The sequence below is a fragment of the Hemiscyllium ocellatum genome, chromosome 10 (genome assembly GCF_020745735.1).
Source record: "Hemiscyllium ocellatum isolate sHemOce1 chromosome 10, sHemOce1.pat.X.cur, whole genome shotgun sequence".
Classification (NCBI taxonomy): Eukaryota; Metazoa; Chordata; class Chondrichthyes; order Orectolobiformes; family Hemiscylliidae; genus Hemiscyllium; species Hemiscyllium ocellatum.
In genome coordinates this window covers 68,889,977-68,916,996 of record NC_083410.1, presented here as the reverse complement: position 1 = coordinate 68,916,996, position 27,020 = coordinate 68,889,977, and the positions used below count along the sequence as shown (strand labels likewise).

Sequence of the window (27,020 nt, the reverse complement as noted above, 5' to 3'; positions counted from 1 at the left end):
GTGATGGTGATAGGTTGGAGCGGAGGATGGAACGGATAGGTGAGAAGGGAGATGGACAGGTAGGACAGTTCAAGAGGGCAATGCCGAGTTGGAGGGTTGGATCTGGGGTGAGGTGGGGGAGGGGAGATGAGGAAACTGGTGAAATCAACATTGATGCCATGTGGTTGGAGAGTCCCAAGGTGGAAGATGAGTTGTTCTTCCTTCAGGTGTAGGGTGACTGTGATTTGGCAGTAGAAGAGGCTGAGGACTTTCATGTCCTTGGTGGAACGGAAGGGGGGAGGTAAAGTGGTTGGCCACAGGTTGGTGTGGTTGTTTGGTGCGTGTGTCCCAGAGATGTTCTCTATAACATTCCACGAGTTGGATCCTGTCTCTCCAATACAGGGGAGACCACATTGAGAGCAATGGACACAGTAGCTGTGTAGGAAAATCTCTGCTGGATGTGGAAGAATCCGTTTGGGCCTTGAATTGAGGTGAAAGTGAAGGTTTTATACCTTCTCCTACTTCAAGGAGTGCAATTCCTCCCACCCTACGTAGTCAACAATGCCTTCCAGCACATCTCCTCCAGCTCCAGTACCTCTGCCCTTGAACTCCACCCCTCCAACTGCAAAAAGGATATTGGCCGTTTGCTGGCAGATGGGACTAGATTGGGTTGGGATATGTGGTCAGCATGGACAGGTTAGATCGAAGGGTCTGTCTCCATGCTGTACATCTCTATGACTCCATGACGCTATAGCCCTCCCTTGTCGTCACCTTCCACTCCACCAATCTTCCACTATTTCCACCAACTACAGTCAAATCCCACCACCAGCAAACCCATCAGCATTCCATAGAGGCCATTCCCTCCAAGAATCCCTTGTTAGGTCCATGACCCCTCACCACCCCTCCACGCCCTCCACCAACTGCCCCTCCACTGTCGGCACCTTCCCTTGCTGCCACAAAAGGTGTAAAACCTGCGCTCATACCTCCCCCTCACCTCCATCCAAGGCTCCACAGGATCCTCCCTCATCCACCAGAGATTTTCCTCCAACTTATCTACTGTGTCCATTGCTCTCAATGTTGTCTCGTGTACATTGGGAAGATAGGACACCAACTCGTGGAACATTTCAGAGAACATCTCTGGGACACACACACCAATCAACCCCACCACCCTGTGGCCAACCATTTGAACTCCATCAAGGACATAAATGTCCTGGACCTCCTCCACCACCAAATCCTGGCCACACAATGCCTGGAAGAAGACCATCTCATCTTCCGCTTTGGGACCCTCCAACCACACAATATTAACATTGATTTCACCAGTTTCCTCATCTCCCCTGCTCCCCTCATCATCCCAGATCCAACCCTCCAACTTGGCACCACCCTATTGAATTGTCCCAACTGTTCATCTTCCATTCTACCTATCCACTCCACCCTCCCCTCCGATCTATCACCATCACCCACCTGCATCTGCCTACTGCCTTCCTAATTAGCTTCCCCCAGCACCACCTCCCCTCCTATTTATCTCTTAGCCCCCTTCCTCCTACCACATTCCTGATGAAAGGCCTATGCCCCAGACGTTGACTCTCCTGCTCCTCGAATACTGCCTGACCACCTGTGCTTTTCCAATGCCTCATATTTTGATTTTGTCTACCCCAGTACAACAGCGGCACCTCCACACCAGACCGTTTCCTTCCCTCAAGGACATTAGTGAACCAGATGGGTTTTTTTTGATAATTGATTCATAGTCATCATTAGACTCTTTTTAATTGAATCCAAGTTCCATCATCTGCTGTGGTTGGTCTCTGGCATAATAGCCAACTAATGATACCATTAGGTCAATACCTCCCCACATTGTCTCCCTGTACGTACAGCCAAAATGTCATGAAATTCAGAGTAGGACCTAATTTGCCCAAATTCATGGATAAAGCCAGATACAATCCAAAATCTAAATCCCACATTTAGCACACATCAATAAAGCCTTGGAAAATACAGATCACATGAATTTCCAAACCAGGATATAATTCTGTTCACATACCTTGAATAAAGAAGCTGCTTTTTGACATTACAGTTGTCCCAAACCTCGGCTTCTCTTATACTTTAAACTATATTATATATTTATTCATTGTAAAAATATTTAGATAAGTTGGTATTAATTCAATAGCCCTCGACATGAAGTGAACAGAAAATAGGGTGAGGGGAGGAGGTGCAGTAGCCAAACAATAAGTAAATAAATTAATAATACACATTAGCACAGAATATGCTTTAAATTTCTGGACTACATTTTCTAGCTGAGGTGGGGGGCCCAGAGAAATATATATAGTCAACTGACATCATCCTCCCATCCCCACTCCAAACCTGGAACCTCAACATTACTGCTGCCCCTCAAATATACATGCTATACATGTTTGTACATATATGTTGCTGACCATTTGGCATGAATCCAAAAATCCCATGTCTTCAGCCCCTCTGATGTCACTCACTCCCCAGTACCTTCCAGCCACTCCAATGTGTCTTTGATCAGACACCAAATGTGTCTACAGAAACTTTGATCCAACAGCCAACCATCTACTGCGTCTCAAGCTCCCAGTGTCCCTGAACCTACAGTAAACATACATTCTTTTCCTGACTCACAAGCTGTGCCAGCAAGACATTTACTGTTGATTCCATTTCTTCTTGCTTTTCTTCAACTACTATATTTCATGAAGCCCGGAGTTTTGGAAATGCTACAGAGTTCCGTTTGTTTATTTGCTTTCTCCAATTTTTTCCATGTTCTGCAAGTATTGAATCAAGCTAAGGTTCTAAATATTATGCACATAACTGATGCACAACCTAAGCCTCTGTTCTTTGACAATGGCATTGGCAGAATTTTTTTCACAGTAGACAACACAGCCAAATCATTGCTGGCATTATCTGATATCTACATATACATTTTTTTTACAGTGCTGAGGCCACACGAACTTTGAATAAAATGAGGTCAGGTAGCATTACTGCCATTGGTCAGGAACACCTCTCTGGACCAAGGATTGCCTGAAAAGAAAGGGCCCTTGGGATCTGCCAGAAGGCTCCATTACTTATCTCAAACTCTCCCAGATGGAGGAGTCCTCCTAACATTAACATAATTACAGTGAAGACAGGAAGAAGCCCTTATTTGACCACTAAAGTGGCTTAATTTGACCATTAATGTGGCTCTATGTGATACCCTGCAGCTCCCAGTGTTGGCAAGACAACATGACAATGGAAAGTTGACAGACACACTACTTACTCACCCCATTTTACAAGCCTTCCCACCTCCCACCACTCCCCCAACATGGTGGTAGAATCCCGCCCCTATTTGCAAACCATTGTATATGTTAATTTTATGAAATAAAGCTACTTAAGTGTAGAAAATAAAATATTTGTGTCTTAACATTTAGTTATTCATGTAATTGCACATCTGTTCAATATTGAACGATACCACGCAAGTTATTCACCTGTTGCCAAAGACTTACTGATCAGGCTTTCCAGCATTGGGAAGAACTCCAGTGAAAACTACCTCAACCCCATCAGAACGTATGACACGGTATGTTCGCTCTAATTCCAACCACTGTAGAGGAGAGAAATTATAAATTGCTGTCAGTTTAAAAACTGAAATAATGTACATAATAATTCATTTTCTTTTACAGATCTGAGCATTACGTACTGTTTATAAAATGCACGCTATCCAACTGGAGATTTCTGTGCAATATTTAAATGTACATACTTGTTAAATCTACCCTTTCAAATGGTTTAAGTGACTAATTAATATTATGATTTATGTTTTGCATTACTAAGTTCAGCTGGTTGTATAAGAGCCTGGATTTACAAACAAACACTGGATTCTTAATTGATTAAACTAAGGTATGAAGGTAATGGGTTAAAGAATGGAATCATTAGCTTTAGTTGATAAAATGGAAAGCCCTTTGAATTATTCAAATAATATGTTTGCAAATATCAATTGCTTAGTTTTAACAAAACTAAATTAAAATACACTGTAAAATTTATGGTTTTAGCAGCTGTTTAGTTTTCTGAATTTTACCACATTTCTTCCCAATGTCAAGAATTTATGCAGAAACAAAGTTCCTATTTGTGTGTGTGGAGAAATTGCATATGTTTAATAAAAGCTTAACATGTTTCATAATTGAAGTCGTATTAATGATCGAATATGACAATCAATTAAAATGTAGAGTCACATCTTATTTGCTCCTCATTTTTTTGAGTTAAGTCAGAAGTAAATGTAAGGTTTAGAGGTAGATTTATAGGAAGTTGTGCAAAGTCTTACAAACTCCTTACTTTGAGCTTGGCATCCAGGAAATTACATTTATGGGATTTAATATAGATTTTTGTATAAGAGATGTTCATCATGATTCAATTCTGAAATAGAAAATACTTATTTATGATTTCTTATATGATACTGTCTGTATTTCCAGAACCCAGTGAAAGAGCTATTAAGTAGTGCAGCTGGAGTGACTGGCATCATTATTACTGTGGCTTTCGTTCTGATAGTGACTTCTTCCACGTGGGTTATTGTGAAGTCATTTTATGAAGTGTTTTGGTTCACTCACCATCTCTTCATTATATTCTTTATTGGTCTCATCATTCATGGGTCTGGGTAAGTATATTTTTTATTTGTTAGCTTATGATGTTCATGCAATATTGAAGTGATAAAGGTAAGCATTTCTGGCAATTAATTTTTACCTTGACAACAGACAAAACAGGTGGCATCAGCATTGTGAACATATGAGAAAGATTAGATTAGATTTACAGTGTGGAAACAGGCCCTTCGGCCCAACAAGTCCACACCGACCCGCCGAAGCGCAACCCACCCATACTCATACATTTACCCCTACCTAACACTACGGGCAATTTAGCATGGCCAATTCACCTGACCCGCACATCTTTGGACTGTGGGAGGAAACCGGAGCACCCGGAGGAAACCCACGCAGACACGGGGAGAACGTGCAAACTCCACACAGTCAGTCGCCTGAGGCGGGAATTGAACCCGGGTCTCAGGTGCTGTGAGACAACAGTGCTAACCACTGTGCCACCGTGCCGCCCAAGATGTGAGTCCATTTACATTCTAATTATACATTTAAGCAATTAAAAATAGGTGTTTATAGTTATAAAAATTGCAAGGATATTTATTGCATTTTGAATCTCATTTTGATGAATTAACCTTTAACAACAAAGCACATGCTGTAAATTTAAGCTCTAAATCCTTATTTATGATATATGAAGTATACCTAAAGGAGTTATGAGAGTACGCAGTGAAAATCTAATCAAAGTTTCTTTTAAGTTATGAAGAAATTGATGGGGTAAAATGTGAAGCTATTTGTGTGAATCAGAAGGACTGAGTTAATTTATAAACAAAATCTCATTCTGAATGTCAATTTAGAAAATGTAATGTGTTCTGCGTTTGTCGTAAATTCTAATAACATTCCTATATATATTTAAGTTTAGTTTGTTATTAATAATACACAACGGTGATCTTCTCCTTTACAATAGTTAATTTGGAGAAAGCTCATTATGAAATACCTGGTAGTCAAATATTTCATAGAAATTGGTGTATAGATCAAACTTTAAAGTTTTAAAAATTGCTCCAAACACAGAGGTTGATTTACACTAAGAACTTCTTTGACCACCAATTGTGCGGGAAGTAACTGCCTTATATAAGTGGAGGCAATAGTTGTATTGTCACTTGCAGTGACAATCATGCAGTGGAGCAGGCAAATAGGGAAAGTTCTGTGAAAATAGAAGAAATGTTGGTTCTCCCTAGAAGATTCTACCCACAGTGGTCATTCTAATGATTCCATGCAACCTATTTGTACCATGTTACATGGCCATATATATGCAATTTTAATACAGTCACTGCTTATACATTGTCTTTTTTTGCCTCTGGCAGGGTACTCCCTAGGTTGCTGTGTGGTTATGCATGCATGCAGACTAGAGAGAACAATGCTTGCAAACTGTCTTCCTGGAAAGTCAGTCCTATTACGGGAACTGAGGAGACTATATTTCACAAAGTTGTGTCACCTCTCCCATAATGATCTAATGCCTCAAGGTAGGGCAAGAACAGACCTCCCAGTCACCAATGCCCTTATATCCAATACCACAGGTAGGCACAAGTGCCTTGAGCAATGTGTCTCAATTTGTCATACATAAAAGCATTAAGGAGGTCATAGAAATATTGTCTAGATTAGATTCCCCACAATGTGGAAATAGGCCCTTTTGGCCCAACAAGTCCACACCAAAGAATAACCCAACCAGATTCATTTCCCTCTGACTAATGCACCTAACACTGTGGGCAATTTAGCATGGCCAATTCACCTGACCTGCACATCTTTGGACTGTGGGAGGAAACCAGAGCACCCGGAGGAAACCCACGGAGAAACGGGGAGAACGTGCAAACTCCACACAGAAGGTCACCCAAGGCTGGAATCAAACCTGGGACCCTGGTGCTGTGAGGCAGCAGTGCTAACCACTGAACCACTGCACCACCCTAAAAGAACTATTTTGCCAAAAAGAAAAGTGGATTCCTCCCTGAAGTGGAAACACCAGAATGAAAGGACATATAGACTTGCCAAGTATCAGGCTTTCCAATGGTACAGGGCATGATTGACTATAGAGCTGAATGAATGAATGAATGAATTATGTAATATAATGTATATTTTACAGTGAGAAAAACAGTAAAATACAGTGAAAGCTTTTTGGCTGTTGCCACATTCAGATATTTGCAAAAGGAATAGTATAAAGGTGACTGCAGATTTGGGAGCTGCATATAGTAAGTTGGAGACATGAGTGGGAAGTATTAGACCAGGGGAAAAAGGTGTAGTTTTGTGCAGTTTTAAGAGTAAATTGAAAAATAGAAGCTATAGCCTAAACAGAATCCATCAATCCAGAGTAGGCTCATCATCAACGATACCTAAGCTGCCATCCCTCTGCCACTGCCTCGCAGCCACCTACATTGAACCCTACCAATGTTAAAATTGCCATTCTTCAGGCACCATTTTTGCTGTTGGGCATATGTCCTCCGCCGCTGTCTTGCCGCCATTTGCGCTGGGCCCACCAATGTCAGAGTGACACTCAAAGACTTTACATCAATCTGAAAGTTATCACATTTGCAAGGCTACCTCTTAATCAATGTGGAGTTGGTGTGTAATCATGACAAGAAATTCTATTCAGTGAATGATCCACTATTCTGGCAGTTCCCATTGAATGGTAGGCACAGAGTAGACCTTTTTCCCCGGTCTAATACTTCCCACTCATGTCTCCAACTTACTATATGCAGCTCCCAAATCTGCAGTCGCCTTTATACTATTCCTTTTGCAAATATCTGAAAAGGTGGCAGCCACTTTAAGGTCAAATGATGATGTTTCCTTGTTAAAGATCTATTTATACTTCTTCATGAGTTTGCAGTGGCTACTCAGATAGCAGTTTTTGACTGTCTGTAAACTTGAAATCATATGGGAAGAGTTGAGTTGGCTAATGGTCACTTTATTAGCAGTTTCTAATTGACGGCCTTTTTCAGATGAGTATGAAGAATAAATGGAATTGATGCATAAGACAGCAAATTCATCCATGAAGACTTCAGCAGTAGTGGGTGTCATGGGCTTTATGGCTTTGAGCTTAATAATTCAATTCGCTATCTCTTCCAGAGCACCAGGGGAATCCAGGTGTGCTGGTCCTTCATTGATTTTGTCAGTCGGTTTCCCAGTGAGGATTACATTTTCCTGCATGAAAGAGGGCAGAAATTCAATGTCTGCATGTCAGAATGCTTTAATGATATGTCTGACATAATTAAATAGTAATAGGCTTGCTGAAGCATGCAGAGATTGTGAGTGTGTATTTGTGTCATGAATGTGGTGAATAAGAGTGAGACATAGGGTCAAGTTGTGTTCCTGACTAGTGTTAGAGGTCTGAGATTTGATGTTCAGCTGCATTCACTCATTTTGTCCATCCGAATGAGGTCACTGAATTTATTTCATCACTGCTCTTATCTACTCAGTACTATATTCCAGATATTAAGCCCTCTTTTCATTCTCTGTGGAGGCTCCTTCTTGGGGTTTACATCCACCCTGGAAGAAACGAGGTGCTTCCTAGCCTTTGCCAGTCAAACCTGTGAATCCAGGGTAGCAGTTTTAAAATGGAAACCCTTTTATTCGGGCTAGTGAGACAGTTACCTTGTCTCAATGCTTCAATGTCTTACGCATTTCCAAGTCTCCAAGATCCCCTTTCCCCTAATTAAAAAGGAAAAAATAATTATTTTTATCTTCATAAAACATGGGCTTGTGTGTTATTAAATGTAGCTTCTAATTAATGGTTGCTAAGAAAAATAAATGTTAATAAATGACAAACTTTATGGATCGTTAAAGGAAAATTGTGTTTGACAAAATTGATTAAGCACTTTTGTCAAAATAATGGAGTTGCTGAACATAGTGTAGATGATGTTGTCCGCATTGACTGCCAAAGGGTTTTTGATAAAGTACACACAATGCATTTGTTAGAAAAAACTGAAGCACATGGCATTAAAAAAGGGTAATGCCAGAACTGGACAGAAATTGCATGCAAAATGCTAAGGCAGAGAAAGTAGAGAGTAAGACTGAGCAGGTGCTTTTCAGATTGGAGGGAAGTATGCAATAGAGTTCCTCAGGGGTCAGTGTTACAGTTGTTCTTTCTGACATACTACTGACCTGAACTTAATTATGCAGGTCACAGTTTCAAAGTTTTCAGATGACAAAATAGAAATGTGGTGTCAGTGAGGAAGGTAGCCACAGATTTCTGGAGGATACATATGGCATGGTGATATGGGCAGATAAAACTTAATGCAGAAGAGTATGGTGTGATGCATTTAATAGGAATCTTCAAGAGTCACATTATATACTAAATACACCATTTTAAAGGAGATGCAAGATTAGAGTTTCCTATGACTTTACATACGTAAATCTTAGATCAAGATGAGAAGGTTGTTAAACTACAGACAGGATACATGGTTAAATTGAGACAGGGTACAAAATCAAGGAAGTAATGCAATATGATTTTTCAATCACTGGTTAGACCCCAGCAGTAGCACAGATTTGATCTTTATTTTGTTGCATTTTCAGAATAGCAGAGGAAGGATCTCTAAGAAGATTCTCGCATTTGAGTCTGCTTTTGCTCAACAGGAATTTTAGCGGGAAGTCATTCTGACTGGTGGCTTAGGATCCAATAAGTTGGGCAACATAACAGCAGAGAGTGTAGCCCAGGAGCAAATAAGCATTCTAATTCTGGTCGAGAACTTGAGGCAAATAGAGTGAGGAGGGTCATTCTTCGATGTGGTGTTATCCTCAAGAAGATCTGGCTGTTTTTTCTCACATCAACTAGTGTATGGCCTTTTAAGTGAGACAGGCAAATTGATGGCACCATTTTGTACTATATGTAGTATACGCACTGTGGGAATTGGCAATGAAAATTCAGTTGACAAAGGCATAGTTCACATGCAGAGGAGACAATTATTTGGCAGTCATGAGTAGATTTGAACCCAGTTCTGGAAGTGGCAAGTCTAACCTAGTGTCCTGAGTGTGTTTAGCGGATTGCAATTTTAATTTTAAACATGCTAGGATTTTCTAAAATTTCATGAACATGCTTTACTCATTTAAAATTATCTATAAATACTTAGATTCTAAATCAGTTATATATTTTGTCTTTGCAGAGAGAAAAAAAACAAACAAAATATTGGAATTTTGATATTTCTCATGGTTAGGAACTAAAATGCACTTCCTCAGATGGTAGTGAAGATAGCTTGAATTGAGACAATCAAGAGGGACTTTGATAGTTTCTGAAAAGGAAGAACATGCAAGGGCACAGTGGGAGAAGATGGGGGAGTGGAACTAGGTTAAAAAATAATCATAAGGCAAATTTTTGTGTTTTGTGATTTGATCAAAGTGCAGCGGGCTTTCTGGATTGCTGGGATGAAGTATTCCTGCTTCTCATCACTGATAAGCACAACAATCCGCACTTCCTTTTAACTGTTGATCTATCAGGAATCCAGAAGACACAATTGGTTTATGTTAAACTGGAGTGACAAATAAAATCTGAGGCACAACCTCATTAAAATATTTAAACGAACAACCCACTTCCAGGAAATGGTTGATGCCTATACTCCCTGTGCCACCAAAGTCAGCAGATTTGAGAACGTTTAGGATCAGGGAAAAGGGGAAAGAGAAGGGGAGTAGGATTAATTGATTGCCTATTTGAAAGAGCTGGCACAGGAAAGATGGGCCTACTTCATTTATATTATAACCTATGGCAATTTTAGCTGAAAATGTGTTGCTGGAAAAGCGCAGCAGGCCAGGCAGCATCCAAGGAACAGGAGACTCGATGCTTCGGGCATAAGCCCTTCCTCAATTTGCCTGTCTCACTTAAAAGGCCATACACTAGTTGATGTGAGAAAAAACAGCCAGATCTTCTTGAGGATAACACCACATCGAAGAATGACCCTCCTCACTCTATCTGCCTCAAGTTCTCGACCAGAATTAGAATGCTTATTTGCTCCTGGGGTACACTCTCTGCTGTTATGTTGCCCAACTTATTGGATCCAAGGATCCTGTTTCTTGGATGCTGCCTGGCCTGCTGCGCTTTTCCAGCAACACATTTTCAGCTCTGACCTCCGGCATCTGCAGTCTTCACTTTCTCCTATGACAATTTTAAACCACTTGCGTCTCTTGATGCAAAAAAAGCAGTTTAAGATTATTATATTTGGTACAAGAGTGACTTTTAATCAGATCAGTTTTTTTTAAATTTGACAATATTTTGGCTGGACAAATTTCAATTTGTGTTTTTTTTATATTGATATTTTGATATTGTTTGATATGATGGAGTTCCCATTCAAAGTGATATTAAAGTTCTGGGCCACTAAAGCAACATTATGCAGCTATGACGCATTCTCTGATTTAATATGAATGGTTAAAATATAAACTAATTGTTTTTAATAAATTCATTTTGTTTTTTCTTTGCTAGAGTAGAGAGCAAAGTTAATGTAATTTAATGTACTATGGACACTTCTTTAATTGCTGTATCATCATCCAACAGATATTGTAATACTGTATTATTTATGATATTAAGAAGATTGTATACAATGTGTTTTCATACCAAACATTTTCACCTGACAAATAAGTTATGTTAAGGACTGCTAAATTGATATTCTACTGAATGTAATTAAAATCAATAATAACAGATGTTTAGGATAAAGATTATAAAGTATACTTTGTGGTAGAAATACTGTAATAGATTTATTGTATAAAACTATAATTGAAAATTATAGAAACAATAAGGATGTTTAAAATATTGAATTTATATTTTAATTTCCAAAAATCCTTCATAAAATTAAGCAGTTGATTATGTGGTTCTGTGTTTCAGCCGCATTGTTCGAGGACAAACCCGTCAGAGTCTTCAGGAGCACAATGTTACATACTGCAAAGATCATTATGAAGAATGGGGAGACATCCCAGAATGCCCATTACCACAGTTTGCTGGAAATGAACCAGTAGTAAGTCAGAATCTTTAAGCTAAATGAAATACCTCAATATTTTATGGTTCTGTTTTATGGAGCTGTATGAGGATTTGTTGGGTAGTGGCACAATGAATTTGTATTACACTGATGAAGCAACATTCTTCGCTCAAAAAGGTGACTTGCTGGACCATTTCAGAAGGCATTAAAAATGAGCCACATAGTATGAACTAGGGTTGAATATGAGTGGTTTTTCCTTCCCTTGATGGAAAACAAAAATAAATCTTTACAATAATTCAAAAGATTCTACAATCATTTTTCCTGGTGATAGTCACTAATTAAAAGATTTGTACTTAAATAATTTTGACAATATGGTCGTACTTAATGCAATTTTTAAAAGAATTTAACATATGTTTCTAATTAATCTGTTCAGAGATGATGTTACACACCTCTGGAGCAGGTGGGATTTGAATCTAAGTTTCTTGATCCAGGGGTAGGGACACTACTACTGCATCACAAGAGGGTCCAATAAGTTCATGATGTTAGATACTTGATCACAATCAAAACAACTGCACTACCATAATTTACCTTAATGAGCCACAAAGGTCAGGATAATTGTAGTTTTGATCACTGCTTGTGCTAAGTTAGCTAACCTCCATCACGTCAACAGTTGTGGCACATAAGCCAATGTCAGAATCAAAACCATCTCTTCTCTCAAAAGTAATAGGAATATGGAGGGACAGGACACCAAGGTTTATCAATTGTGCTACAAGGTTTAAGGTGGCTCAGTGGTTAGCACTGCTGTCTCACGGCACCAGACAGTTCGTTTCGATTCCAGCCTCAGGCCACTGACTGCGTGGAGTTTGCACATTCTCCCTGTGTCTGTATGTGTTTCCTTCCACAGTCCAAACATGTGCAGGTCAGGTGAATTGGCCATGCTAAATTGCCCATAGTGACAGGTGCATTAGTAGGGATTAGGTTACTCTTCGGAGGGTCGGTGTGGACTTGTTGGGCTGAAGGGCCTGTTTCTGCACTGTAGGGAATCTAATGTAAAAAATTTGATTATATGTTTTTTGAGATATGTCTCTTGATTAAACTTAAAATATAAGCCATAATTATTAATTTAACCTGGAGCAGTGTTTTGTAGAGGAATAAGATGGTGTTATTTTCTGGGTCTGTAGATTGTGAAGGAGCAAAAATAGCCTTCAGTAGAGTGATATGTGCTTCTTGTCAAATGAGGGGATTTAAGGAGAGTGTACAGGTTACTGTGGATTATATCTGCAATACATGCTGTTGGTTGCGAATCCTATCAGATCGAATGGATCAGTTGGAGAGACAATTAGAAGCAATGAGGAATTTGCAACAGCAACGGTATGTGATGGATGGCAGATATAGCAAGGGGGAAATGTCGCAGATATACCCACATAGATGGGTTAACTCCAGGAAAGGTAAGAGAGGTAGACAGTTAGTGCAGGAGTCTTCTGTGGCTATCCCCATTTCAAACAAATATGCTGTTTTGGAAAATGTAGGGGGTGATCAATTCACAGGGGAACATAGCACGAACAGTCATGTTTCTGGTATTGAGACTGGCTATAATGCACTGAGGGGTACGTTGGGTTCGAAGAAATCAATTGTGTTGGGGGGAGGTATAGAGGTATAGACAAACATTTCTGTGGCCAGCAGCAAAAAATCAGAATGGTATGTTGCTTCCCTGGTGCCAGAATCAAGGATATCTCAGAGAGGGTGCAGAATGTTCTCAAGGGGGAGAGGGACCAGCAAGAAGTCATTGTCCACATTGGAACCAAAGACATAGGAAGGGAAATGGTTGAAATTCTGAAGGGAGATTACATAGAGTTAGGCAGAAATTTAAAAAGGAGGTATTTGAGAGTAGTAATATCTGGATTACTCCCGGAGCTACGAGCTAGTGAGGGGAGGAATAGAGGGAAAGAGCAGATGAATGCATGGCTGAGGAGCTGGTGTATGTAAGAAGGATTCACATTTTTGGATCATTGGAATCTCTTTTGGGGTAGAAGTGACCTGTACAAGAAAGACGGATTACACCTAAATTGGAAGGGCCTAATATCCTGGCAGGGAGATTTACTAGAGCTGCTCGGGATGATTTAAACTAGTAAGGTGAGGGGGTGGGACCCAGGGAGATAATGAGGAAAGAGATCAGTCTGAGACTGGTATAGTTGAGAACAGAAGTGAGTCAAACAGTCAGAGCAGGCAGGGACAGGTAGGACTAATAAATTAAACTGCATTTACTTCAATGCAAGGGGCTTAACAGGGAAGGAAGATGAACTCAGGGCAGGGGTTAGGAACATGGGACTGGGATATCATACCATGGCTCAGGGACGGGCAGGACTGGCAGCTTAATGTTCCAGGATACAAATGCTACAGGAAGGATAGAAAGGGAGGCAAGAGAGGAGGGGGAGTGGCATTTTTTGATAAGGGATAGCATTACAGCTGTACTCAGGGAGGATATTACTGGAAAACATCCAGGAAAGTTATTTGGGTTGAACTGAGAAAGGAGAAAGGGATGATTACCTTACTGGGATTGTATTATAGACCCCCTAATAGTCAAAGGGAAATTGAGAAACAAATTTGTTAGGAGATCTCAGCTATCTGTAAGAATAATAGGGTGGGATTTTAACTTTCCAAACATAGACTGGGACTGCCATTGTGTTAAGGGTTTAGGCGGAGAGGAATTTGTTAAGTGTGTACAAGAAAAATGTCTGATTCAGTATGTGGATGTACCTACTAGAGAAGGTGCAAAACTTGACCTACTCTCGGGAAATAAGGCAAGGCAGGTGACTGAGGTGTCAGCGGGGGAGCACTTTGAGGCCAGCAACCATTATTCTATTAGGTTTAAAATAGTGATGGAAAAGGATAGACCAGATCTAAAAGTTGAAGTTCTAAATTGGAGAATGGCCAATTATGGCAGTATCAGGCAAGAACTTTCAAAAGCTGATTGAGGGCAGATGTTCACAGATAAAGGGAGGGCTGGAAAATCGGAAGCCTTCAGAAATTAGATAACGAGAATCCAGTGAAAGTATATTCCTGTTAGGGTGAAAGGAAAGGCTGGTTGGTACAGGGAATGCTGGATGACTAAAGAAATTGAGGCTTTGGTTAAGAAAAAGAAGGAAGCATATGTAAGGTATAGACAGGATAGATCGGGTGAATCCTTAGAAGAGTATAAAGGCAATAGGAGTATACTTAAGAGGGAAATCAGGAGGGCAAAAAGGGGACATGAGATAGCTTTGGCAAATAGAATTAAGGACAATCCAAAGGGTTTTTACAAATACATTAAGGACAAAAGGGTAACTAGGGAGAGAATAGGGCCCCTCAAAGATCAGGAAGGCAGCCTTTGTGTGGAGGCACAGAAAATGGGGGAGATACTAAACAAGTATTTTGCATCAGTATTTACTGTGGAAAAGGACATGGAAGATATAGAATGTAGTGAAATAGATGGTGACATCTTGAAAAATGTCCAAATTACAGAGGAGGAAGTGCTGGATGTCTTGAAACACATAAAAGGGGATAGATCCCCAGGACCTGATCAGGTGTACCCTTCAACTCTGTGGGAAGCTAGGGAGGTGATTGCTGGGCCTCTTGCTGAGATACTTGTATCATTGACAGTTACAGGTGAGGTGCTGGAAGACTGGAGGTTGGCTAACGTGGTGCCACTGTTTAAGAAGGGTGGTAAGGACAAGCCAGGGAATTGACTGGACCAATGAGCCTGATGTCGATGGTGAGCAAGTTGTTGGAGGGAATCCTGAGGGACAGGATGTACATGTATTTGGAAAGGCAAGGACTGATTAGGTATAGTCAACGTGGCTTTGTGCATGGGAAATCATGTCTCACAAACTTGATTGAGTTTTTGTGAAGAAGTAACAAAGAAGATTGATGAGGACAGAGCAGTAGATGTGATATATATGGACATCAATAAGATGTTCTAGAAGATTCCCCATGGGATACTGGTTAGCAAGGTTACATCTCTCGGAATACAGGGAGAACTAGCCATTTGGATACAGAACTGGCTCAAAGGTAGAAGACAAAGGATGGTGGTGGAGGGTTGTTTTTCAGACTGGAGGCCTGTGACCAGAGGAGTGCCACAACGACCGGTGCTGGGTCCTCTACATTTCATCATTTACATAAATGATTCGGATGTGAGCATAAGAGGTATTGTTAGTAAGTTTGCAGATGACACCAAAATTGGAGGTGTAGTTGACAGCAAAGAAGGTTATCTCAGATTACAACGGGATCTTGATCAGATGGGCCAATGGGCTGAGAGATGGCAGATAGAGTTTAATTCAGATAAATGCGAGGTGCTGCATTTTGGGAAAGCAAATCTTAGCAGGACTTATACACTTAATGGTAAGGTCCCAGGGAGTTTTGTTGAACAAAGAGACCTTGGAGTGCAGGTTCATAGCTCCTTGAAAGTGGAGTTGCAGGTAGATAGGATAGTGAAGGTGGCATTTGGTATGCTTTCCTTTATTTGTCAGAGTATTGAGTACAGGAGTTGGGAGGTCATTTTGCGGCTATACAGACATTGGTTTGGCCACTGTTGGAATATTGCATGCAATTCTGGTCTCCTTCCTATCGGAAAGATATTGTAAAACTTGAAAGGGTTCAGAAAAGTTTTACAAGGATGTTGCCAGGGTTGAAGGATTTGAGTTATAGGGAGAGGCTGAACAGGCTGGGGCTGTTTTCCCTGGAGTGTCGGAGGCCGAGGGGTGACCTTATAGAGGTTTACAAAATGAGGGGGATGGGTAGGGTAAATGGACAAAGCCTTTTCCCTGGGGTGGGGGAGTCCAGCTGAAAATGTGTTGCTGGTTAAAGCACAGCAGGTTAGGCAGCATCCAAGGAATAGGAAATTCGACGTTTCGGGCATAAGCCCTTCATCAGGAATGAGGAGAGTGTGCCAAGCAGGCTAAGATAAAAGGTAGGGAGGAGGGACTTGGGGGAGGGGCGATGGAGATGTGATAGGTGGAAGGAGGACAAGGTGAGGATGATAGGCCAGAGTGGGGTGGGGGCGGAGAGGTCAGGAAGAAGATTGCAGGTTAGGAGGGCGGTGCTGAGTTGAGGGAACCGACTGAGACAAGGTGGGGGGAGGGGAAATGAGGAAACTGGAGAAATCTGAGTTCATTCCTTGTGGTTGGAGGGTTCCCAGGTGGAAGATGAGGCGCTCCTCCTCCAGCCGTCGTGTTGTTATGTTCTGCCGGTGGAGGAGTCCAAGGACCTGCATGTCGTCGGTGGAGTGGGAGGGAGATTTAAAGTGTTGAGCCACGGGGTGGTTGGGTTGGTTGTTCCGGGCGTCCCTGAGGTGTTCTCTGAAGCGTTCCGCAAGTAAGCGGCCTGTCTCCCCAATATAGAGGAGGCCATATCGGGTGCAGCGGATGCAATAGATGATGTGTGTGGAGGTACAGGTGAACTTGTGGCGGATATGGAAGGATCCCTTGGGGCCTTGGAGGGAAGTGAGGGAGGAGGTGTGGGCGCAAGTTTTACATTTCCTGCGGTTGCAGGGGAAGGTGCCGGGAGTGGAGGTTGGGTTGGTGGGGGGTGTGGACCTGACGAGGGAGACACGAAGGGAGTGGTCTTTGCGGAACGCTGATAGGGGAGGGGAGGGAAATATATCCCTGGTGGTGGGGTCCGTTTGGAGGTGGCGGAAATGACGGCGGATGATACGTTGTATACGGAGGTTGGTGGGGCGGTAGGTGAGAACCAGTGGGGTTCTGAGTTGGTGGCGGTTGGAGGAGCGGGGCTCAAGGGCGGAGGAGCGGGAAGTGGAGGAGATGCGGTGGAGGGCATCGTCGATCACGTCTGGGGGGAATCTGCGGTCCTTGAAGAAGGAGGCCATCTGGGCTGTGCAGTGTTGGAACTGGTCCTCCTGGGAGCAGATGCAGCGGAGACGAAGGAATTGAGAATATGGGATGGAGTTTTTACAGGGGGCAGGGTGGGAGGAGGTGTAGTCCAGGTAGCTGTGGGAGTCAGTCGGTTTATAGTAGATGTCTGTGTTGAGTCGGTCGCCCGAGATAGAAATGTAAAGGTCTAGGAAGGGGAGGGAGGAGTCTGAGACAGTCCAGGTGAATTTGAGGTCGGGATGGAAGGTGTTAGTAAAGTTGATGAACTGTTCAACCTCCTCGTGGGAGCACGAGGCAGCGCTGATACAGTCATCGATGTAGCGGAGGAAATGGTGGGGGGTGGTGCCAGTGTAACTGCGGAAGATGGACTGTTCCACATATCCTACGAAGAGACAGGCATAGCTGGGGCCCATGCGGGTGCCCATGGCAACTCCTTTAGTTTGGAGGAAGTGGGAGGATTGAAAAGAGACGTTATTCAGGGTGAGGACCAGTTCAGTCAGTCGAAGGAGGGTGTCGGTGGAAGGGTACTGGTCGGTGCGGCGGGAAAGGAAGAAGCGGAGGGCTTTGAGTCCTTCGTGATGGGGGATGGAGGTGTACAGGGACTGGATGTCCATAGTGAAAATAAGGCGTTGGGGACCAGGGAAGTGAAAATCCTGGAGGAGGTGGAGGGTGTCCCGAACGTAGGTGGGGAGTTCTTGGACTAAAGGGGACAGAACCGTGTCGAGGTATGCGGAGATGAGTTCGATGGGGCAGGAGCAGGCTGAGACAATGGGTCGGCCGGGGCAGTCAGGTTTGTGGATTTTGGACAGGAGGTAGAAACGGGCGGTGCGGGGTTGTGGGACTATGAGGTAGGAAGAGGTGGATGGGAGATCCCCTGAGGTGATGAGGTTATGGATGGTCTGGGAGATGATGGTTTGGTGGTGGGAGGTAGGCTCGTGGTCGAGAGGGCGATAAGAGGAGGCGTCCGCGAGCGGTATAAAGGTCGGTGCGCCAAACTACTACCGCGCCTCCCTTTATGGGGGAGTCCAGACCTAGATGGCATCGGTTTAGGGTGAGAGGGGAAAGATATAAAAGAGACCTGAGGGGCAACATTTTCATGTGGAGTGTGGTACATGTATGGAATGAGCTGCCAGAGAACGTGGTGGAGGCTGGTACAATTGCAACATTTAAAAGGCATTTAGGTAGGTATATGAATAAGAAGGGTTAGGAGGGATATGGGCCGGGTGCTGGCAGGTGGGACTAGATTGGGTTGAGATATCTGGTCGACATGGATCGGTGGAAGAGTCTGTTTCCATGCTGTACGTCTCTATGACTCTGACTCCACTTTCGTGCCCTAACCTCATATTATTCACTTACTTTAGTCCCAAAAAATGTCTATTGATCTCATCATCTCATCATCCAGAGCTCTCTATGGCAGAACATTCCAAAGTCTTAAAACCTCCAGATTAAAGGGATTTTTCCTCACTTTAATCCTAAATAGTTGACCCTTTCTCCTCAATATGTAACCTTTCATTCATGACACTCCAGCCAGAGAAAACAGCCTTTTGCAGTCATTTTGTCAGCCCCATAAGAATTAGAATTAGATTTTATTATTACGTGTATTCAAGTATCGGAATATATTAATGGAGTGGAAAGTTTACAAAGTCACCACTCTCTGGTGCCATCTTTGTGACAAAACCAAAATTTTAAAAAAACACAGTCGAAATAAAAGCCAGAAGGTAAGAAAAACATTTGTATTTTAAAGTCTAAGTCTTATCTCCATAATGGTGTTTGGAATCACCAGTGCTGGCACCCAGACCTAGCTACAGCTTGAAGTCTCGGTCAGCCTGCAAGCCTCACATTGATTACTGGGAGGATCTTGCTACCGCTTCCGCCACCACCTCTGATCGTTAGAGAAAATTTGCCACCGTCACTGGCCCCGAATGCTGGGAGAAGCTGCCAATTAACCCGTCACAAAGATTTCTGTTTTAAAACAAGGAAAAAAAATGAAGAAAAAGAGCAAAACCTTTTTAAAAACAACAAAGAAAGCAGATGGACACATGTGAGCCCAGGACTCTGAAGCCCTACTCCTCTGCATCATCTGCAGTGAAAATAGAAAATAAGAGGTATATACATTTCAAAGAAATCATCTTTCTGTCAGTGAATGGAGAACCATTCTACTCCATGAAGAGATCTCAATGCAGGAATTAATCTAGACAATCTCTTTTTGAAGGCAACTATATTCTTTCTTAAATAAAAAGACCAATCTATACACATTACACAGGCTGTGGTCTCACCAAAGTCACATTTACCTACAGCAGAAGCTCTTGGATCTCCTATTCCTAACTACTTGTAATAAAATGTGTGTCTAAATGGGACAAAATTGGACAGACCAGAAAGAACAATTTTTTTGGTTACACATGATAATTTTATTCACAGACCATGTATGTTAAGTAACTTCCAACATTTTTCATTTTCTCATGGAAAAGGGGTTTTTAAGTAAATACTATTGTTCACAGTGGTTTGCTGAATAAGTCATAAGATGTAAATAAAGGTTTTGGGTAATAGCCATTTTACACATGGAATAGGTGAATCCGAAATCTGCAGGAACACAGAGGTCAATATTTCCCAAATTTTGTGAAATTTTAACTCAATACTAATTGGTTCGATTCCCAGAAATCAGGTTGAGAAAGTTAGACAATGGGATCTGCAGGATGGAATATGTTGAAGATGGGAAGTGGGCCACTCTCCAAGTGAGGAGACAGATGCAAATCAAACAAGTGGGAGTTTGAACACAGAGTGGAGCAGCAACTTGGATCTTGTGCATTAGGACTTGGGGGAGACCAATCAACAGGAATAAAATTCAAAAGCCCATTGATACATGAGGCTTATAGTCTCAGTGTTTAAGAACTGACCAGCCTCCTTGAATCAATTTAGACTCCTATCCACCATACCATCTCAGTTAAAGCCTGAAGTGTTGGGTTACAGATAGGTTTATATCATGAAGCTCTTTAAGAGTTTAATCCCCACCCAACCCAAACCTGTTCATTTTTTTTAGATTAGCCCCATTAAAGTCATACAGCACAAATGTAATACTTTGAAACTCTCTAATATTTATTTGTGTTTTTCTTTCAGTTGTTGAGTAATGTTTGGAATTTTTTTTATGAAGCTGCATGTGAGACCTACCGTCTCTGCTGACACATTCAGTCATACTTGTGATTCAAATTTTGGGTTTATGAATGGCTTTTTCTGTTAGTAATTCGTAAACAAAAACATTCAGCAATTGTTAGACTTAAAAGAAAATGATGGGCTGTATTTTGTTTTTGAATGGTGAATTTCCAGATTCCCCATTTCAGGATTCCCCATTTTCCCATTTCAGGATTCTTGGCCTACTCCCAACACCTCCAATTTTCATTGGCATGCACCCTCTGGCTTGACTGGCTCCTATGCAGGAGTAGACAGCTTCTAGTCCTAGCTATTATACTAGAGTCAGGCTAGCTTTTCTTGGGCTGGTAGTTCATAAAGGGTTGTAAACTAAGGTCTAGCTGTGGAAACATTTTAAATGATTGCTTCAAAAGCTCTTACCTATTCAGTTCATGCCAACATCTTTTTCATTGGTTCCTCATATCCTCAATGTCAACCTATGAACTCTGCTCACCACTAATAGCATTTAATGCTCTCAAGGTATAAACACAGAAGTTCTATGGGCTGGTATTGTGTGTATGAGTCCTACTATGGGTGTGTGAGGTGATGGCATTTGAAATTATGGGGGCAAGAGGCCCCTGGCATTTGAAGTTACAGGGGGCAAGAAGCCCCTGGTAATTGATGTAACAGGGGCACGAGGCCCTGGTATTTGAGGTTATAGGGGGCAAGAGGCCACTACTATTTGAGGTCACAGGGGGCAAGAGGCCCCTGGTATTTGAGGTTACAGAGGGCAAGAGGCCCCTGGTATTTGAGGTTACAGGGGCAAGAGGCTCCTGGCATTTGAAGTTACAGGGGGCAAGAGGCCCCTGGCATTTGAAGTTACAGGGGTCAAGAGGCCCCTGGCATTTGAGGTTACAGGGGGCAAGAGACCCCTGGTATTTGAGGTTACAGGGCACAAGAGGCCCCTGGTATTTGAAGTTACAGGGAGCAAGAGGTTCCTGATATTTATTTACAGGTTATTATTAATATAATAATTTTTTTTAAAAGAAAATAAATATCACAGTATTTTATAATAAAAGTTTTTGTTTAATAAAAAGGTTTGTGAAATTGATTAGCGTTTGTGGAAGTCTAATCAGTGAGTAATTTTTGTTAATTAGTTGCCATAAAACAGAAGTAATTTTAAAATGGTTAATTACATAGACATAACAGATGATTCATCATCGTTAGTGAAATTATGTGAAAAATTTCCCGAAAGGTTTGAGGCCTTTAGAAAACTGTATGGAGGTCTAAACAAAACATTGGCTGATGAAGAATATCATTAGGCATCGCTAAATCTGTTCAATTGGTTAAATCAGCTCAGCAATTGATTTGGCAACGTAACATGGGAGCGAGAACAAAAGAGTTAATTGGATTATGGCAACAGTTTTGTGATGAGAGGCACAAAGAATCAGTTTTGCGCTCGTGGCAGGATACTGCCACCAAATTGGGGATTGAATTAACTGCAAATGGTGCTATGAAGTCTGTTGAAGTTCTTAAAAGTGAAGTGCTCGAGCAAAACAATTACAGAAACAAAAGGAAAAGTCACAAATGACTGGTAAACAAACAGAACTGCGCAATTCGATGGTTGGCCTTAGTTTTAATGAGGAAGACAATGATAATTCGGATTTAGACGAGTGGTGCTCTTTTTTTAATATTATTATATAATTTTTTTGCAGCTCCCATTTCAGACTCTTCCTTACAGACTGATGAGTCTTTGGAATGTACAGCTGTTTCACTTAATTCTCAATAACTTTACTGCTATAGTTCAGCAACAACATTGACAAGATAATAATCTCACTGATGTATCTGCTGTATTGATGTTGTTGTACCTGTTGCATCTGTTCAGCTTGGCTTGTCTTGCTTTGTTGCTTTTTATTCGTTTTGGTGATTATTCTTTGTTTATGGAGTATGGAGAGTGGCCATTATTCTTTCTTGATGTGTTAAAAGATAAGGCTGGCCAGCGGTAACAGTTCTTCCACACTTGGTTAAGCAATGATGCCACAGCCAGGATCTATCAGACTAAACTCCCAAGCTAAAAACTGCGATATGGTGTGTGTGTGTGTGTGAAAAAAAGTTGTATAGCTAATAAAAGTTTAACCCTTTGTGAATTGGTTTGAATGCACATTTGTTTGTTGGTGATTGAATGTTTGTGCTTTGTTCCCTGAAGCTTGAGATTCGGGACTGTTTTTAATCTGATTTCTATTATGGAAATTTAACATGATTTCTTTTAAGGTTAAGGATTTTACAGTGATTATGAAATAAAATATTAACTCCTGTTCTTTTTACAGGTCATGACTGCCTTACTATCAGTTTCTAACTAATCTCTTTTATCCTTACATAAAAGCCAACCTTATTAAGCTGATTTGAATTGAATACGGAGGAAAACAACATTATAACCTTTTTATTGTGTTTCAGATTTGTTTGTTTCTACTTAATTTTAAGACTGATGTGTTTCATTGGTGATTATGATGTGCCAGCCATAGCTTTGTTCAGAAAGTTCCCTCCCTCAATGCCAGTTGAAGTTTCAGTTCAACATTAGATTGTAATAAATCATCAAAAAAAATCTTATGGTTAATCTCTGTGTCCTTGGATTCATCCATTATACATGCATTAGTAGTTTTTTTAAACTTGAATAAACAAACCCTTTTAAGGCAGCTCCGGGTTATTTCCTGACCTATAGCATTGTAATTGAGCAATGACTGGTCAGGACTACTTAAGGAAACTAATTTTGGATTTAAATTAAGGGACTAAAACTGTGTAATTATAGTGGATTTCAAAGTTGGGAACTGTATGCATTTTACATTTTAAATATTAAATACTGAATAAATGAATTTCCAATTTATATATAATATATATTTATAAATTATATAAGAAAATAAAATGTTGGATGTTACTCAGATATATTATTTTAAAAATGACCATTGATATATTACCACAGAGGAGATCCGCTCTCAAAACAAGACAATGAGAACTAAGCTCTGTTGATCCTCCAATATCCACAAAAATAATTGAAAATTTATTTATATTCCATAATCTTCTTCAGATGTATCCACACTCAGTAATGCATAAAGTATGCTTGGTACCACTCCACTCAGTGCTCTCTCCAAAATTCAAGCTGAATTCTATCCATATCATTAGGTGTCCCTAACGATGAAAAAGGACTACTGCCTGACTTAAGCAGGCACTGCTGTTACCCAGTATTCCAACCTTTGGAAATTAGGGACAGCCAAACATCTCGAGGAATAGGGTGGTATTTCAATCATTATTTCTTTTGTAGTATCACTGCCCCATTCCATGGAGTTGGCAAGCTCCATAATGTCACAGCTATGTGATACAATGACTAGGACAAGTGAATGAGACAAATCACCTATTTAGTTATTCTCCTCTTGCAATTTTTGATTTGCTGAAAATTCAAAGTCTAAAATTAGCTTTCAGATTATGACAAGTAAGAGTCCAAAATGTATAGTTAGGAACAGGCTTTAAAGTTAGACAAGAATAAATTGGTTAAATGAGGTTAAAATGAAAATAGAGGCAAGGAGATCAACTACAGAAGGGTGCAATAAGAGGGAAAAGCAGCAGAGTACAGTTTTAAAAATGTTTTAGTCACTTGTGGGATTTCCACCGTGAATTAAAGATAATGATTATTTTATTTATTATTATAAAGATTCATTATTAATTATATATTATTATTTATATTATTAATATTTATAATAAATCAATTGTATTAGCCTGAATCAATATTAATTGGCAGGATCCCATCACACATTCTCAGTGACCTGTCATAATGATTAATGGCTAATTTAAAACATGACTGCATTAATTCATTGTTAATTAAAGAATGGAAAGCTACATTACTGACCAGTTGAAGAAATTTTGCAGATGATTGGGGGATAGGGATAGATATATATGGCAGATGAAACTCCCAAAGGTTGGGGAGGTGACTGTGAATGGTTTTATATATATATGTGTATAAAAAAAATTAGAAATGACATGAGAAAACAATGTAAGGCCACTAAGATTGAGGAATATACAAACAAGGTTAAAGCAACAATACTGTAAAATAAAAAAAACTTAGATTCTAGATTAGATCAGATTACTAATCTAATCTAGAATCTAAGTTTTTTTTATTTTACAGTATTGTTCTACTTAGAATCCTGAGCCTATGTCTGGCATACTGACCCTTTTTGAGAATTGGGATTTCGTTCCTGTATACATGCTGAGCCCTGTGGCTATGTGGTTGGCACTGCTGCCTCACGATACCAGGGTCCCAGGTTTAATGTCAGACTTGGATGGCTGTCTGTGTGGAATTTGCACATTCTCCCTGTGTCTGTGTGGGTTTCCTCTGGGTGCTCCGGTTTCTTCCCACAGTCCAAAGATGTGCATGTCAGGTGAATTGGCCATGCTAAATTGCCCATTGTGTTAGGTACATTATCGGTCTAGGTGATTTATTCTTCGTAGGATTGGTGTGGACTTGTTGGGCCTGTTTCCACACTGTAGGGAATTGAATCATCTCCTGATTGTCCCCAGCATTAATTTAAAGCATCCACTTGTTGAAACTTCCTTCTTTTGAAAATGAAGCATTCAGTCTTCATAGTCGATATCATGGGGATGAGTGACTTGCACCATCCTAAACTGGGTCCCATCCTAGGGACTAGAGTAATGTTAATGAAGCATGCTCCTGACTACAAGACCAAATGGCCAAATTTGCTCAGTATGTCCGAGGGTGATACGGATGCAAATGCAGTAAAATTCTAGGAGTAGCCTGAAAATGAATGGCTTGTGTTACAAGTCTGAAAGATGCGCCTATCTGTTTGACGGAAGTGACAAACAAATGAACAATAATCAAGACGTTCAATTACCTTTATTTAACCCTTTGCTTTTGCAATGTTTTCTGGCTGGAGTCACTGACATGATCCAAACCAACAGTACAAACCAGTCCAGGAATTTCCAGTCGCAAATGAGGTGAGTAGGGGTTTTCCTTTGGGATGGCGAGAACCAGATGGAACCATGATGCAAGTTACAGGTTAAACAAATTATATTCAGCATCCTCGCGATCCCAAATGCCATATGCCAGCCCTGATAGGGTTGATTGGAACCGGGATACCCACTGGGGGCGGAACCTACCTCATGTACCTACCCAACGACGACTGCTGGACAACGCTTTCTCGAGGGGACCCTGAAAATGGGGACAGACAAGCCCCAACATTTAACTTTTGTGACTGGCAACAAGACATCAAAACCCAGGGGCAAATGCCTGGCCCTTGCTTTAACTGTTGAAGTGTGGCCAATGTGGAGTAATGTGTCTTTAATGTTACCTTGGAACTGACAATGGGAATCGACAGGCTTTCATCCTATCAAAAGGAAAATCTACTAATATACACTGACTCTTCATTGTGCTTTTACTATGATCCATGATTTTGGAGCCTTGTGGGAACATTGAAGATTTTTAACTTCAAAGGGGGCAGCATTATCGTAATGCTATTTTGTCCAATCAATCTGACACTTATCAAGATATCTGGCTCATCCTGATGAAACTGATACTGTTTCTAGAGTAAAGGGCAAGGAGATGCAGCTGCCATACAGGTAGCCTTTCACCCCAAACTTCTGATCCCATTGGGTCCCTAGCAAAATCCATTTAGACACAATATACGGATAGGTATGCCAGATCTGGGTAAGGTGCAAAATCACGGGTGAATGATACTGTCTGTTCAGTACCAATTCACAATGTTGATTTCTCTGTTGCTCACTGACTGTAATCGTACAGGTTTAGTTTTTGGATTATTTTCAATATTGTTTTGAAATTTGGAAGTAATTTGCAAATTTCCATTTCTGAAATATTTGCAGGCACTTTATACTACAATATACTACTGACTGAATTATCAAGTGATTTGATTTCATACATGGACGCTAAGCCTAAATATCTATGCTTTGTGTATGGAGTTTGTAAGAATATACACTGGTTGATTTGATTTTTTTTGGATTGGGCTGTTAGATCTAAGAAGGGGTGTCTGGCTAAGCTATTATGTTCACTTAGATATTTATAAATGAACAGTGATGGTTTATAATTTTAAGACAATACCAATATCTATATTCTAGAGTTAGCTCAATATTAGAAAAATTTCAGTGTGGTTTGAAATCTTTGTGTCATGTTACCATAACTTGGGGACAGCATTGCCCTCTAGCCAATATTTATTACCGACTTTTCTCAAAGTCATCATCAGATTTTTTCATTTAATTCTAGTTACTACTAACCAAAGCTGAAGATTAGGGCATTTAATTGGGCAAAATGTTAATTTTTTAAAAAAAAATACTATATATTATATATATAGCAGAACTAATGTAAATTTTAGATAATATAGGTTTTTTTAGTAACAAAACGTCAAAGAGCATTACATCCCAGCAAAGCTGGATTTATAAAAATAGATTTGCTTAATTCGCCCATGCCTGGGCTTTTCCATATAAAATAAGAAAATAATAGGAAAGAAGGGAATGCCAGTGCATAATTTTAAATGAAC

The 27,020-nt window shown here is 40.7% G+C and overlaps 1 protein-coding gene across 1 annotated transcript in view; it reads left to right on the top strand.

The window, feature by feature from the left end:
• The window catches only part of LOC132819563 (NADPH oxidase 3-like), a 98,838-nt gene that overhangs the window by 11,738 nt on the left and 60,080 nt on the right, over positions 1-27,020 (top strand). The window contains exons 5-7 of the mRNA XM_060831132.1: positions 3,393-3,538; positions 4,425-4,606; positions 11,389-11,518. Of these exons, the coding sequence (XP_060687115.1) occupies positions 3,393-3,538; positions 4,425-4,606; positions 11,389-11,518 (458 nt within the window). The remainder of the gene's footprint in view (positions 1-3,392; positions 3,539-4,424; positions 4,607-11,388; positions 11,519-27,020) is intronic.